The 13,309-nt window shown below is 40.7% G+C and overlaps 1 protein-coding gene across 1 annotated transcript; it reads left to right on the top strand.

Moving 5' to 3' along the window:
- Positions 1 to 2,796: 2,796 nt before the first annotated feature.
- LOC115144852 (zinc finger protein 875-like) lies at positions 2,797 to 12,541 on the top strand. The gene is made up of 2 exons (XM_029685951.2): positions 2,797 to 3,045; positions 7,637 to 12,541. The coding sequence occupies exons 1-2, from the start codon at positions 2,874 to 2,876 to the stop codon at positions 8,899 to 8,901; spliced, it is 1,437 nt and encodes a 478-aa protein (XP_029541811.1). The 5' UTR covers positions 2,797 to 2,873; the 3' UTR covers positions 8,902 to 12,541.
- Positions 12,542 to 13,309: the final 768 nt, after the last annotated feature.

Below are 13,309 nucleotides of genomic sequence, written 5' to 3'. Positions count from 1 at the left end.
TAATATAACTCACATATGTCAGAGTCAAGGCCCGCGGGCCACATCCGCCCGCAAGAAGGTTTTTTACGGCCCCTGGGATGATCTTGATTTATTATTAGAACCGGCCCGCAGCAAGCCGGCAGCCCGCAGATCTTTTACACGCACCAATACTACATTTCCCACAATGCAAAGGTGACGCACCGAGCAGTAGGCTGCTTCATTTCAATATTTATTGGCACAGCAGTCGTCAGCATCACAGTAAAATTAACTTTCAGATACCCATCAAAAATGGCAAAACGGAAGGTGGATACTGAGAACTGGGGGTTTCAAACAAGGTGGGAGTCGGAGTATATGTTCACGAAGGTAGCTGGAAAACCTGTGTGTCTTCTGTGTGGAGAAAGTGTGGCGGTACTGAAAGAGTATAATCTGAGACGACATTATGAAACGAAACACGCGGACAAAAACAAGAATATGGACATGGAACAAAGGCTACAAAAGGCAGAGGAATTAAAACGAGGCCTCAAATCTCGACAGGCTCTGTTCAAAAAAGCCAAATCACAAGGCCAGGCTGCTGTCAAGGCCAGTTTTATTTTGGCAGAAGAGATCGCTAAATCAGCCCGGCCATTTACGGAGGGGATTTCATCAAAAACTGCATGATTAAAGTTTGTGACGAAGTTTGCCCAGAAAAAAGGCAACTCTTTTTAAATGTGAGTCTGAGCAGAAACACCATTGCCGAGAGAGTAGACCAGTTGTCCATCAATCTAAAAGAGCAGCTTGTGAAAAAGGGAAAAGATTTTATTGCATATTCCTTGGCTGTGGATGAGAGCACCGACATTTCTGACATTGCCCAGTTGTCAATTTTCATCCGCGGAGTGGACTCCAACCTAAGCGTGACAGAGGAGTTTTTGGCTTTACGTCCTATGCATGGCACAACTACGGGGCATGATTTGTATGAAGAGGTGTCAAGATGTGTAAATGAGATGGAGCTGCCTTGGGAAAAACTCGTGGGTTTGACAACCGACGGAGCACCTGCGATGTGTGGACACAGGAGCGGACTGGTGGCGAAGATACGGGAAAAGATGCAAGAGGAAAACGCGACAGGTGAGCTGACAGCTTATCATTGTATCATACACCAGGAAGCGTTGTGCGGTAAAGCCTTGAAAATGGAGCATGTAATGAGCATCATCACGCGCACAGTTAACTTTATCAGAGCCAAAGGTTTGAATCACCGCCAGTTCAAGGCATTTCTGACGGAGTTAGAAACGGAGCATGGTGATTTGCCTTATCACACAGAGGTGCGATGGCTAAGCCAGGGAAAGGTGCTTCAAAGATGTTTCGAGCTTCGTGAGGAGATTTGTCTGTTCTTGGACAGCAAAGGGAAAGACACAACACAACTCCGAGACGAAATGTTTCTGTGTGAAATGGCTTTTCTGTGTGACATTACGAGTCATCTGAATGCAATAAACTTGCAGCTGCAGGGTCGGGATCGTGTCATCTCTGATATGTACAGTACAGTGAAGGCATTTAAAACCAAACTGACTCTGTGGGAGACGCAGATGCGGAAAGAAAATTTGAGCCACTTTCCCAGCTGCCAGACCATGAAAGAGAAGCTCTCTACCAGTGCGTTCCCGAGCACACAGTTGGCTGATAAAATAGGTATGCTTGCCGCTGACTTTCGACGCCGATTTGCTGACTTTGAAGCACAAAAAAGCAGGTTGGAACTGCTCGGTAACCCATTTGCTGTTGACGTGGAAAGCTCACCACCAAACCTCCAAATGGAGTTGATTGACCTCCAATGCAATGATGCACTGAGGGCAAAATATGCGGCAGTGGGTGCTGCGGAGTTCGCCCGTTTCCTCCCGGCACAATGCCCCAGCTGCGCATCCAGGCTGCTCAAACGTTGTCTATGTTTGGCAGCACATACCTGTGTGAACAACTGTTTTCTTTGATGAACCTGAACAAAACATCACACAGAAGTCGACTTACTGCTGAACACCTCCACTCAATTCTGAGGATTTCTTCAGCTCAGAGCCTTACCCGAACATTGATGAACTTGTGGAAAAGATGGGACACCACCAAGTATCACCCTCAACCTCAAACAAGTGAACATTACTGTGCAATCACATATTTAGAGTTTTTACTCAGTTCAAGTTTAAAAGTTAAAATTTAATATTTGTTTTCACTGCATGTTACTTCTCCTTAAACAAAGTGTTGTTTTTGATTAATAGATTTTTGCACTTTATTTTTTTGTATTTCAATCCAATTATATTTTAAAAATATTTCAGTTGAGTGGATGATAGAAAATTGCTATTATTGTTTTTTCTTTGAAGTAAATTTAGCCCACTTTTGCTAAAATAGAAAATATAGTCTACTGATGGTGCCTTGAATACCGGTTTCTTTCATTTAATGTTCATGTTATGGTGATATTTATATAAAGGAAATTTGTCTTTTGTGTCTGTTGAAAATTAAAGATTACTGACAGAGCCATAAGAAAATATTGCTTTATTTATCTGATCATATTGTAATATATTTGTTAGGTTTTCAGTAGGTTCAATTAGGTTCACTAGACTATATGCGTCATTTAAAAAATGTTCAATGAACATTCGAACAGTCCGGCCCTCGTCTTGTAGCTGATTTTTTTATTTGGCCCTCCGTCCATTTGACTTTGACACCCCTGATATAACTGAACCAATCTTCATTTTGTAGGACAGAGAAATGCCATGTTGCACTCCAGTCCAGCAGGTGGCTATAGCGCAACAATGTAATAACTTGAACATGCACTAACAGGGGATTTTTTTTTTTAAAGTAGAGCCCGGATTCTGTTGATGACGCACGGACAGGGATAACAACTAAAATAAAAACACAGCTAGCTAATCAACTTGAATTATCAAAGAATGTCTCAAATACAGTTGTTGAGGGTTTTTCTCAACGAGAGATTAACAGCTGCTGCTGAGGAGATATTCGGGGTCGTTGAAAAAACGGTAGCAGAGTATCAGGAGGAAGTGTTCCGTCTACAGAAGCTGCTCGACATTGTTCTTCAACCTGAGATAAACCTACACAGAGCAGGTAGGCTAACTCGGGGGTTCCCAAAACTTTTTTGCGCCGGGGACCCCTTTTGTGGTAGAAAATTCATCAGGCACTTCCTTGAATATCAGAACACAACTCCTACTTCAGAGTGCGACGAAAATAGCATAAAAGTTGCAGTTTAAATGAGAGTCGTTCCATGTTTGAACAAGCCATGGCGATCTCTGATCGTTTTGAAGTCGTTTATGTAGTTAGAAACAGATAATATTAACATTCATACAACATTATTTTGTTTTACATTTTATTTGATCTCTGAAATTAAGCTAATGGATTGCACCCAAATTGGCCCTTTTCATTTATACAGGATTGACATAATATCCATTAAACAGGGTTTGGGAGTAGTGAACTACACTGAACAAAAATATAAATACAACGTGAGCTGAAATAAAAGCTTCCAGAAATGTTCCATTCTTGCAAATTTTGTGCATACATTTGTTTACATCCCTGTTTGTGGGCATTTCTCCTTTGTCAAGATAATCCATCCAACTGACCGGTGTGGCATATCAAGAAGCTGATTAAACAGCATGATCATCACACAGGTGCACCTTGTGCTGGGCACGATAAAAAGACACTCTAAAATGTGCAGTTTTGTCACACAACACCACAAATGTTTCAGGAATGTCCACCAGAGCTGTTTACAGAAAATGTCATGTTAATTTCTCTACCATAATCTGCCTCCAATGTTATTTTTGAGAATTTGGCAGTATGTCCAATCGGCCTCACAACTGCAGACCACATGTAAGGTGTCGTGTGGGCGAGCGGTTTGCTGATGTCAACGTTGTGAACAGAGTGCCCCGTGGTGGTGGAGTTGTGGTATGGGCAGGCATAAGCTATGAACAACAACACAATTGCATTTTATCGATGGCAATTTGAATGCAAAGAGATACCGTGACGAGATCCTGAGGCCCATTGTCGTGCCATCCCCATGTCGCAAGAATCTGTACACAATTCCTGGAAGCTGAAAATCTCCCAGTTCTTCCATGTCCTGCATACTCACCAGACATGTTACCATTGAGCATGTTTGGAATGCTCTGGATCGACGTGTACGACAGCGTGTTCCAGTTCCCACCAATATCCAGGAACTTTGCACAGCCATTGAAGAGGAGTGTGACAACATTACGCAGGCCACAATTAACAACCTGATCAACTGTATGTGAAGGAGATGTGTCACCCTGCCTGAGGCAAATGGTGGTCACATCAGATACTGACTGGTTTTCTGATCCATGCCCCTACCTTTAAAAAAAAAAAATGTGTTCCCAGTCATGTGAAGAAATCCATAGATTAGGGCCTAATGAATTTATGGGGGAATGATGCTGACATAATCTAAAATATAATTCCACTTCCAGAAATGAGCCCAATAACATATTGATAAAATTTATTATTTTAACCTGTTGGACCATGCGTATAGCCTATGCATGGTCCATATTATCAGGTATGCTATTAGCTAGCATTCGAAAATTAGGCAGTTTTCAGCCATTAACTTCACCCACGACTGACTCATGCAAACTACAACCCCGACGTATTTTAACATATAAAACATGTCAATAATCATTGCTTGCAATACGGCTTTTAAAAAAATGGCCTTTATCTTTAATCAGCGAGAAAGAATCTTAAATATATATTTTTAAATGAGCACAGATTCATACAGCTATGTGTGCTTCGATCTGATGAAGCTACACTACCCAAGTTACACTAACACACAGAATACTTCCAAAATGCTTCCAAAACCGTACCGCAAGCAAAACCGTACCCAAGCAACGGCTGTTAATGTTCAGATTGGGTGTCAGGGCTATTAAAAAAACTCCCCTGTACAGAAGACACCTTCGTTCAATGACTCTTATGTGTAATGTAATGGAACTGAGAGTCATGATCAATGGCTAGATATAAGCATCATCACCTGTAGCCAAACTGATGCAGAATATTGGCTATTAATAAATAGGCAATCCCATGTTTCAGCCTATCTCCATTTACCCTATTGCCTTCAAACTCAACTCTGGACCTCGAAGCCCGTTCCACTGCGTTTTTTCATTGTTCCCCTCTAAATCAGGGATTGATTTAGACCTGGGACACCAGGTGGGTGCAGTTAATTATCAGGTAGAAGAGAGTACCAGCAGGCTCCGGACCTCATAGGGTAAGAGTTGAATACCCCTGCCTTATTGGTCTAATCATTACCCAGATCCCAAATGGGATATTTTAACTAACTATTTAGCAGAAAACATGCATAAACACAGTGAATGGGGCAGCAGGTAGCCTAGTGGTTAGAGTGTTTCGGTTACTGGATCGAATTCCCGAGCTGACAAGGTAGAAATCTATCGTTCTGCCCCTGAGCAAGGCAACCACTGTTCCCCGGGCACCGAAGACGTGGATGTCGATTTAAGGCAGCCCCCCGCACCTCTCTGTTTCAGAGGGGGTGGGTTAAATGCGGAAGACACATTTCAGTTGAATACATTGTTGGACAACTGACCTAGGTCCCCTTTCCCTGGAATATAATGTAGGCCTGTTAGGGTAACTTGGGTTAACCTGCCACCCGGGGTAACACTCCCCCTGACTTTACTTGTCACAGAAACTACTTGTCACTCCCCCCCCCCCCCCCCAACACTTTCCCTGGTTGCCACTACTCTTGCTCAACTAAAAATGTAATGTTTCATCACAATTTTAAGTCACTCCCAAAAAACAATTTTGAGGTAGGGTGGTGTTTTACCCCAAGTTACCTTACAATTGACCCGTGTTACATTCAGCGCCACTCTCCCATATGCACTCACAGGGAATTGCTGAGCAGTAACTTGCTTAATTAACCATGCCGCTGCTAGAAACTCTTGAGTTTAAAATGGTGCAGTACGCACATATTTAGCAGTTAAAAAATAAATAAAGTAGCAATGGAAAGCTGGGATCCCCCTTTTTTTAACAAAGGACATTAAAACTGCTGTTTTCCCCTACGATTGCAAGAATTGTTGAGCATTGTTTGCTTGTCAGAAGCATTTTTCCCTCCCTATTGTACTTGTAACTTGAGTGCACCTCGAGAGAAACATTTCTCTCGCATATTCTGCTATGGGGTTGTCTGATTTTTCTAGTCATTAGTTGTTTTGTTTGCAAGGAAAAAGTAAACATGGACTGTTCTAGCATCTTCAAAGTGCATCTCGGCCAATCCCACTCCAACCACCTGTACAAAGTATCACTTCTCTATGTTTGACAAGTAGTGAATCTGATTTATATTTTCTTCCCCAATTCAGAGAAAATAGTCATTGAAGTTTCTTCCCGTATTTACAATAAATTGTGAAAGTACCAGGTTTTGCCTCCTAGATGCTGCTGTTTTTGCTGTTGCCTCACTCTTTTATAAGTGTTGTTGGTCTCTTGTGTTTATTACATTTATCATAACATTTTCTTTGCAACTTTGAGTAGAAAACCAGTAGCTTTTGCGTATGATGAAAATAACTTATGGTCATCCTCACAACAAGCCAAGCCTGTCCTTCATGAAAGTAATTCAGTTGGCCCTTCTCTAGGCCAGGGTTTCCCAAACTGAGTCAGCTGTGTAGTGCTAAGGCAAAAAATAAAATGTGCACCCAGGTGGGGCCCCAGGACCGAGTTTGGGAAACCCATCTCTAGGCAACCTAATGCTTAAACCAATCTCTCCTTGTATACTGCAACAAATGGCAGCTCTTGGAGGAAGAAACCATACTCTAAGCCGCAGCTCCATAATACTTGTGAGACATAGTGAACTGACAGTGTATAGCAGTTGTTGGGGTGAGACTGGAGTGGGGTGTGAGGGATCCATTGGTGGCTTTTTTCTTCTTTTAAACATTTTTTTTTACCCCCTTTTTCTCCCCAATTTCGTGGTATCCAATTGTTAGCAGTTACTATCTTGTCTCATCGCTACAACTCCCGTATGGGCTCAGGAGAGACGAAGGTCGAAAGCCATGCGTCCTCTGAAACACAACCCAACCACTGCTTCTTAACACAGCGCGCATCCAACCCGGAAGCCAGCCGCACCAATGTGTCGGAGGAAACACCGTGCACCCGTGCACTGCGCCCAGCCCACCACAAGAGTCGCTAGTGCGCGATGAGACAACGATATCCCTACCGGCCAAACCCTCCCTAACCCGGACGACGCTAGGCCAATTGTGCGTCGCCCCACGGACCTCCTGGTCGCGGCCGGCTGCGACAGAGCCTGGGCTCGATCATTGGTGGCTTTTGATCATTTTATTGGATTCCTCATGTCTTACTTTTTGTTAGATGGAACTATATTTATTGAAGATTATATCAACACTATAAATTAAAAGGGCCAATTTGAGTACAATCAATTAGATCAAATTATACTTCAAAATAATGTTTCAGGAATGCAAATATCTGTTTCAGTAACATTTTATTTGGATAGTCCATCAGTAAAATTTAATCTATCTACTAACCGTAACCTTAACCTAAACCTTATTCCAATCCTAACTGTTTAGGATTAAAAGTTTAGGATTACAGTTAAATTATATTTGACTAGTAGAATTAATTATTGCAGGCGTACCAGACAGGAGGTAGGTCTACATGTCATTGAGTTTTCTGTTTTATCCTTTCTCCTTTCCTCCAGACCTCCAGCAGCGTACTCTTTCTTTCTCTGAAGAGGAGGTTCCCCCTGAGCAACAGCAGTGTGAGCAGGAGTGGAGCCCCAGTCTGGGACAAGGGGACCCAGAGCCCATACAGATTAAAGAAGAGCAGGAGGAACTCAGGACCAGTCAGGAGGAACAGCAGCTTAAAGGGATTGAGGCAGAGACCATAGAGTTCATATTCAATCCTGTCTGTGTGAAAAGTGATCGTGATGAAGACCCAACTCAGCCCTCACATCTCTATCAAGCCCAAAAGGAAGGCAATGGAGAGAGAGACTCTCTACCCAGTACTAAAACTGAAAAGATCAAAACAGAACCTGATGGAGACATCTATGTAGAATCTGAACCAACTAGTCTCTCTCAGCCTTTCTCTACAGTAAATTCAGACTGTTCTGCAGCTCAGAGTGAAAACAGTCAAAGTGTCAGTGGTATGGAGACTGGAGGACCTCCTTCAGGTTTTAACCCAGTCAAATCAAAGAGAACAAAGATGATGAAAGGACAAAGCTCCTGTGTCAAGAAATCTACACAGTTGTCCCTCCTGAAATCACCCAGTCAAAGTCATGATACTCCCTGTTGCTGTAAGGTGTGTGACAAGTCTTTTCATCACATGGGTTCATTACTTAAACATGTGAAAACTCATAGAAAGGATAAAGAAGGTATTTGTGGTGTGTGTGGAAAATGTATGGAGTTCACAGAAAGTATGAAAGATCACCTCCAAACCCACATTGCAGCTAGATTTTGTTGTGATGTTTGTAGTAAATGGTTCAGCACAAACAGTAAGCTGACAGTGCACATGAGGAGCCACACAGGGGAGAAACCTTTTTCCTGCCCTGTTTGTGGTACATGCTTCATGCAGAATGGAGGTCTGAAAATACACATGAGAATCCACACAGGGGAGAAGCCATATCGTTGTTATTGTTGTGGACAAGGATTCAGCACTGGCAGTGCTATGAAAAGGCACATTAGGATTCACACAGGGGAGAAGCCATTTTGTTGCCCTGATTGTGGCAAATCATTCACTCGTAAGGGACATCTAAAAATACACATGATGACCCACACAGGGGAGAAACCACATAGCTGTCCTGATTGTGGCAAAGGTTTCAGCATTGCCAGTAATCTGTCAGTGCATATGAGGAGGATTCACACAGGAGAGAAAAGTCAAAGGATTCAGCAGTGGCACCAATCTGAAAGTGCACACGAGGACTCACAGGGGAGAGACCATACTGATGTCCCTATAGTAGAAGATTAATTTTCCAATCGGGTACATTGAATAGCAATAGGCACCATCTATGGCCACCAGACTATATCCAGCTGATCTGTCATTAAACCATCAATACGCATTAAAATCACCCGCACAGCTGATCTCAATTGCAACCATCGTTGGCCACCGATTTACCGCTCCTTTAACGCAGATGTCGAGCTTATCTTTTAGTCCTGATTGCAACCAACATTTTTCAAGATGGCTAATGGTGGGTATTATCATCGTAACAATATAATCCTGCAATTTTAAATTAACTAAGGGCCATTTATCTATTTGACTATCCGTACAACTGATTTCTTCGTTTACCAAGGCAAATATACAATGCAATGTAGCTTACCCTACACATTTTATGAATTGAAAAATTATGGTGTAGGAGTATTTATTTGTTTCCAATTGATGTAATCAATGAATGGTTTTACTTGTCTTAATAGAATATGACTATTTCTGACTTAGCGGGGGGAATGTACTCCTTGAAGGGGACGTTTTTTACAACCAAATCTCTATTTTTGGTGTAAATGGCATGTTATGAAAATATTGCAACCAATAGAATGTTATGTACAGTACCAGTCAAAAGTGTGGACACAGCTACTCATTCAAGGGTTTTTCTTAATTTTTTACTATTTTCCACATTGTAGAATAATAGTGAAGACATCAAAACTCTGAAATAACACACATTGAATCATGTAGTTACCAAAAAAGTGTAAAAAAAAATCCAAATATATTTTAGATTCTTCAAAGTAGCCACCCTTTGCGTTTGACAGCTTTGCACCCTCTTTGCATTCTCTCAACCAGCTTCATGAGGAATGCTTTTCCAACAGTCTTGAAGGATTTCCCACATGCTGGCTGCTTTTCCTTCGCTCTGCGGTCCAACTCATCTCAAAACATCTCAAGTTGATGTTGAGATGTGTCTGTTACTTGAACGTGAAACATTTATTTGGGCTGCCATTTCTGAGGCTGGTAACTCTAACTGATTTTCTGCAGTAGAGGTAACTGGGTCTTCCTTTCCTGTGGCAGTCCTCATGAGAGCCAGTTTATCATAGCGCTTGATGGTTTTTGCGACTGCACTTGAAGAACTGTTCAAAGTTCTTGACATTTTCCGGATTGACTGACCTTCATGTCTAAAATGAATGATGGACTGTCGTTTCTCGTTGCTTATTTGAGCTGTTCTTGCCATAATATGGACTTGGTCTTTTACCAAATAGGGCTTTCTTCTGTATACCAACCCTACCTTGTCACAACACAATTGATTGGCTCAACTGTTTCCACAAATGAACTTTTAACAAGGCACACCTGTTAATTGAAATGCATTCCAGGTGACTACCTCATGACGCTGGTTTAGGGAATGGCAAAAGTGTGCAAAGCTGTCATCAAGGCAAAGAGTGGCTACTTTGAAGAATCTCAAATATAACATATTTTGTTATGTTTAACACTTTTTTTTGGTTACTACATGATTCCATATGTATTATTGCATAGTCTTGATGTCTTCACTGTTATTCTACAATGTAAAAAAAAAAAAATAGTACAAATAAACAAAAACCCTGGAATGAGTAGGTGTGTCCAAACTTTTGACAGGTACTGTATATGGGGCATACAACCATACCAGTACTGCTGATTTTGCTGCGAAGAGACAGAATAATTTGATCACTTGTTTTGGTACTGCACATATGTATATAGCTTGTTTTTGCTCGCAGGTTCAGGAATGGCTGAAGAATTGCAACATTTACCTGGAGCTAACTGCAAAAACCACTGCTGGTTGACTTGAAAAGCCATAGTCAATTGATCAGTAATATAGTGGTACTTTTAGTAAAAATATTCATCTTTAATATACAATCTGTAGAAACTATGAGAATAGAAAGGTACGGGACTTTTGTGAAACATTACAGCACAATTGAAAGATATGGCAATTAGAAATGAAAACTGTATGGTTTTCAGAGATTGATAGGAGGGGTTGAGGGTAACTGAAGGGTGGGGCTAAAAACAAACAAAAAAAGATACCTAATGTCAAATATACCGTGTCATAAAATGTATATAGTATGTATAAGCTGTAAGTAGAAGCCTAAGTATTGTAGTCAATTATTTTACTCCAATTAAGGGAGGGGTGGTAGAATTAGGGTAAAATAATAAGGCAAAAATATATATATATATATATATGGGATTGGAAATTATGCAATTACATTGATAGATTGTGGATTCTATCTGCAGTATTAAAGCTGATCTACCCCCTTAAAAGAAAGAAATCAGATTTAATCAACAAATACAATAGTCAGTTTAAAATAGGTTAAGGGTACAAGACTGTACATATGTCTGTTGGTAAAATCACTACATATCCCATCGAGCCAAGCAGGGAGAGGCTGCCCGTTGTCACCTTTCCAAGACCTGTCAGAAATGTCAAAATTACCCTACGCTAATGACGCAGGTGGATCTCAAAACTGAACTTGTATCCGTGGTGTCTTTCTTTCATGATTATATAACTAGCAAAGGAGTTTTAAAGTTGGGGGTGAAGTATTTTTGGAGTTTTGCAATGAGGACATAAACAAGCATTGTTCAGCTAGTTTAGCCGGGTAAAACAAGCTCGGGACAGGATCTAGCTATGCGCACTAGGCTAAATTCAGGAGACCGATTTGTAGTTTGTATGCTCTATCAGGAAGGAGCTGGCTGTGGAAAGTTTGATTAAACAATTCAGAGACCAACGAATATGTCAGATTACAAATATTTAAGGAGAGTGAATCGATATACAATCCTGAAATCAGCTGTAGTTGTCAATAGTATAACAACGCTTAAAACTATGTTTGAGTGAACCCTGAATCCAGAAATGAATGATGGAGTCTTCCGGACACGGTACACGACGACTCCTCACCACGCTATTTTAAGTCACTTTATGTTGGTGTTTCCTTTATTTTGGCTGTTACCTGTACGTCCTCCCTTTTGTACATAAAACATGTTTTACGTGTAGATGTAATGTGGAAAATTTTTACATCGACAAGACATCTGTTTTGATGTTGCTAAAGGGAAATTACATGGTAACGGAATTATGCTGAGACACTTAAAATGTATACCAAACAAAAACCATTCATTTCAAAGTTTAACAAACCATTTTCTATGCACAATGACTACTTTTAACAATCTCCGCAAAGTTTTACAAAAACACATTTACAGGAAGAACTGTGCCGGTACAAAGTTTGATAACAATTCACCTGAGGGAGATTTTACCTTCATGTGTTACCAAACTTTGCACAGTTTTTACAGTAAATTATATATTTTAAATTGTTCAAATGAGTCGTTGTGCATAGAGTTGTACTGTTTGTTAAAATGTTTGTTTGGCATACATTTTAAAGTGAAATTCAGTCTCAGCGTAATTCCGTTTCCGTGGAATTGTCCTACAGTAGTTTTCACAATATCAGTTACTCTGTGCTTATGTTTCCAGTTTCCACAGGATCTGAACAATTCCTATCATGTTTGTTGTTACCTCTGAGCTTGATGCCAATATCCACTCTGAGGAATTATCATTTTTTTAAATCTATCAAGTGTTCCCATTCATATAAATGAACCTTCTGAAACATGTTTGTTTGATCTAGGAATGTATATATTTAATCTGCCTTTGTATAACAGAATAAATGTTGATAACGCATGTTTATTGTGAGGTGTCTTTACCTGCACAATTATTTTTCCTCTGTTAATTGCACTTATTTCAGAATATTTAGGAAAGTTAGCTGGCTAACTCATTGATTCTGCTTTGTAGTAGACCCCTCAGGCCGACTGTCCAAGTCCGACAGTAAACTAACTTAATAATGAAATACAAATGTCTAACACCTACAAATTCAGAGAGAGAGAGATTCTACAGCAGCAAAGTGCAGTGATAAAATGGGAAAAGTTATACTGTCACAAAATATGGAGAAATAAGTGTTCAGTATATTCCATTACGTTTGTACATTTTACTCATTTAGTAGACACTCTTATCCAGAGCTATCAGCAAAGTCAGTGTTTTGTAGGAAAAGACAAGTGCAAAGGGGTGGGGGAACTGAGAAGTCTTTTTTTAAGAAGAGGTAGGGTTTCAGATGTTTTCGGAAGATGGACCATGGTCAGCGGGTCGGACACCAGGGGCTCGGCACAGGAATATGTGCAAATAGCTTATTGCACAAAGAAGAAAGGAAGAATATAAATAGAAAGCCCTGAATGTGTTTTCATTAAAGGACTCACCCTGAAAGTAGTCTATGGAGCAGGAGAAACTAGCCACCGCTAGCTAAACATCTATGGAAGAGATGGGGCCATGTGAGCATGTTGTTTTTTTAAATGGTCAAAATCACCTTTAAGTAACATGCTCACATGGCCCCATCACTTTCATTGATTGAGTTTGTTTTCAAAGAACAACAGAGCTAGATTGTTGAGACATGCAGTC

The sequence above is a fragment of the Oncorhynchus nerka genome, linkage group LG17 (genome assembly GCF_034236695.1).
Source record: "Oncorhynchus nerka isolate Pitt River linkage group LG17, Oner_Uvic_2.0, whole genome shotgun sequence".
In the NCBI taxonomy this organism is placed as follows: Eukaryota; Metazoa; Chordata; class Actinopteri; order Salmoniformes; family Salmonidae; genus Oncorhynchus; species Oncorhynchus nerka.
The sequence above is the reverse complement of the archived record's forward strand: the minus strand, read 5'-3'. Positions and strand labels throughout refer to the sequence as shown.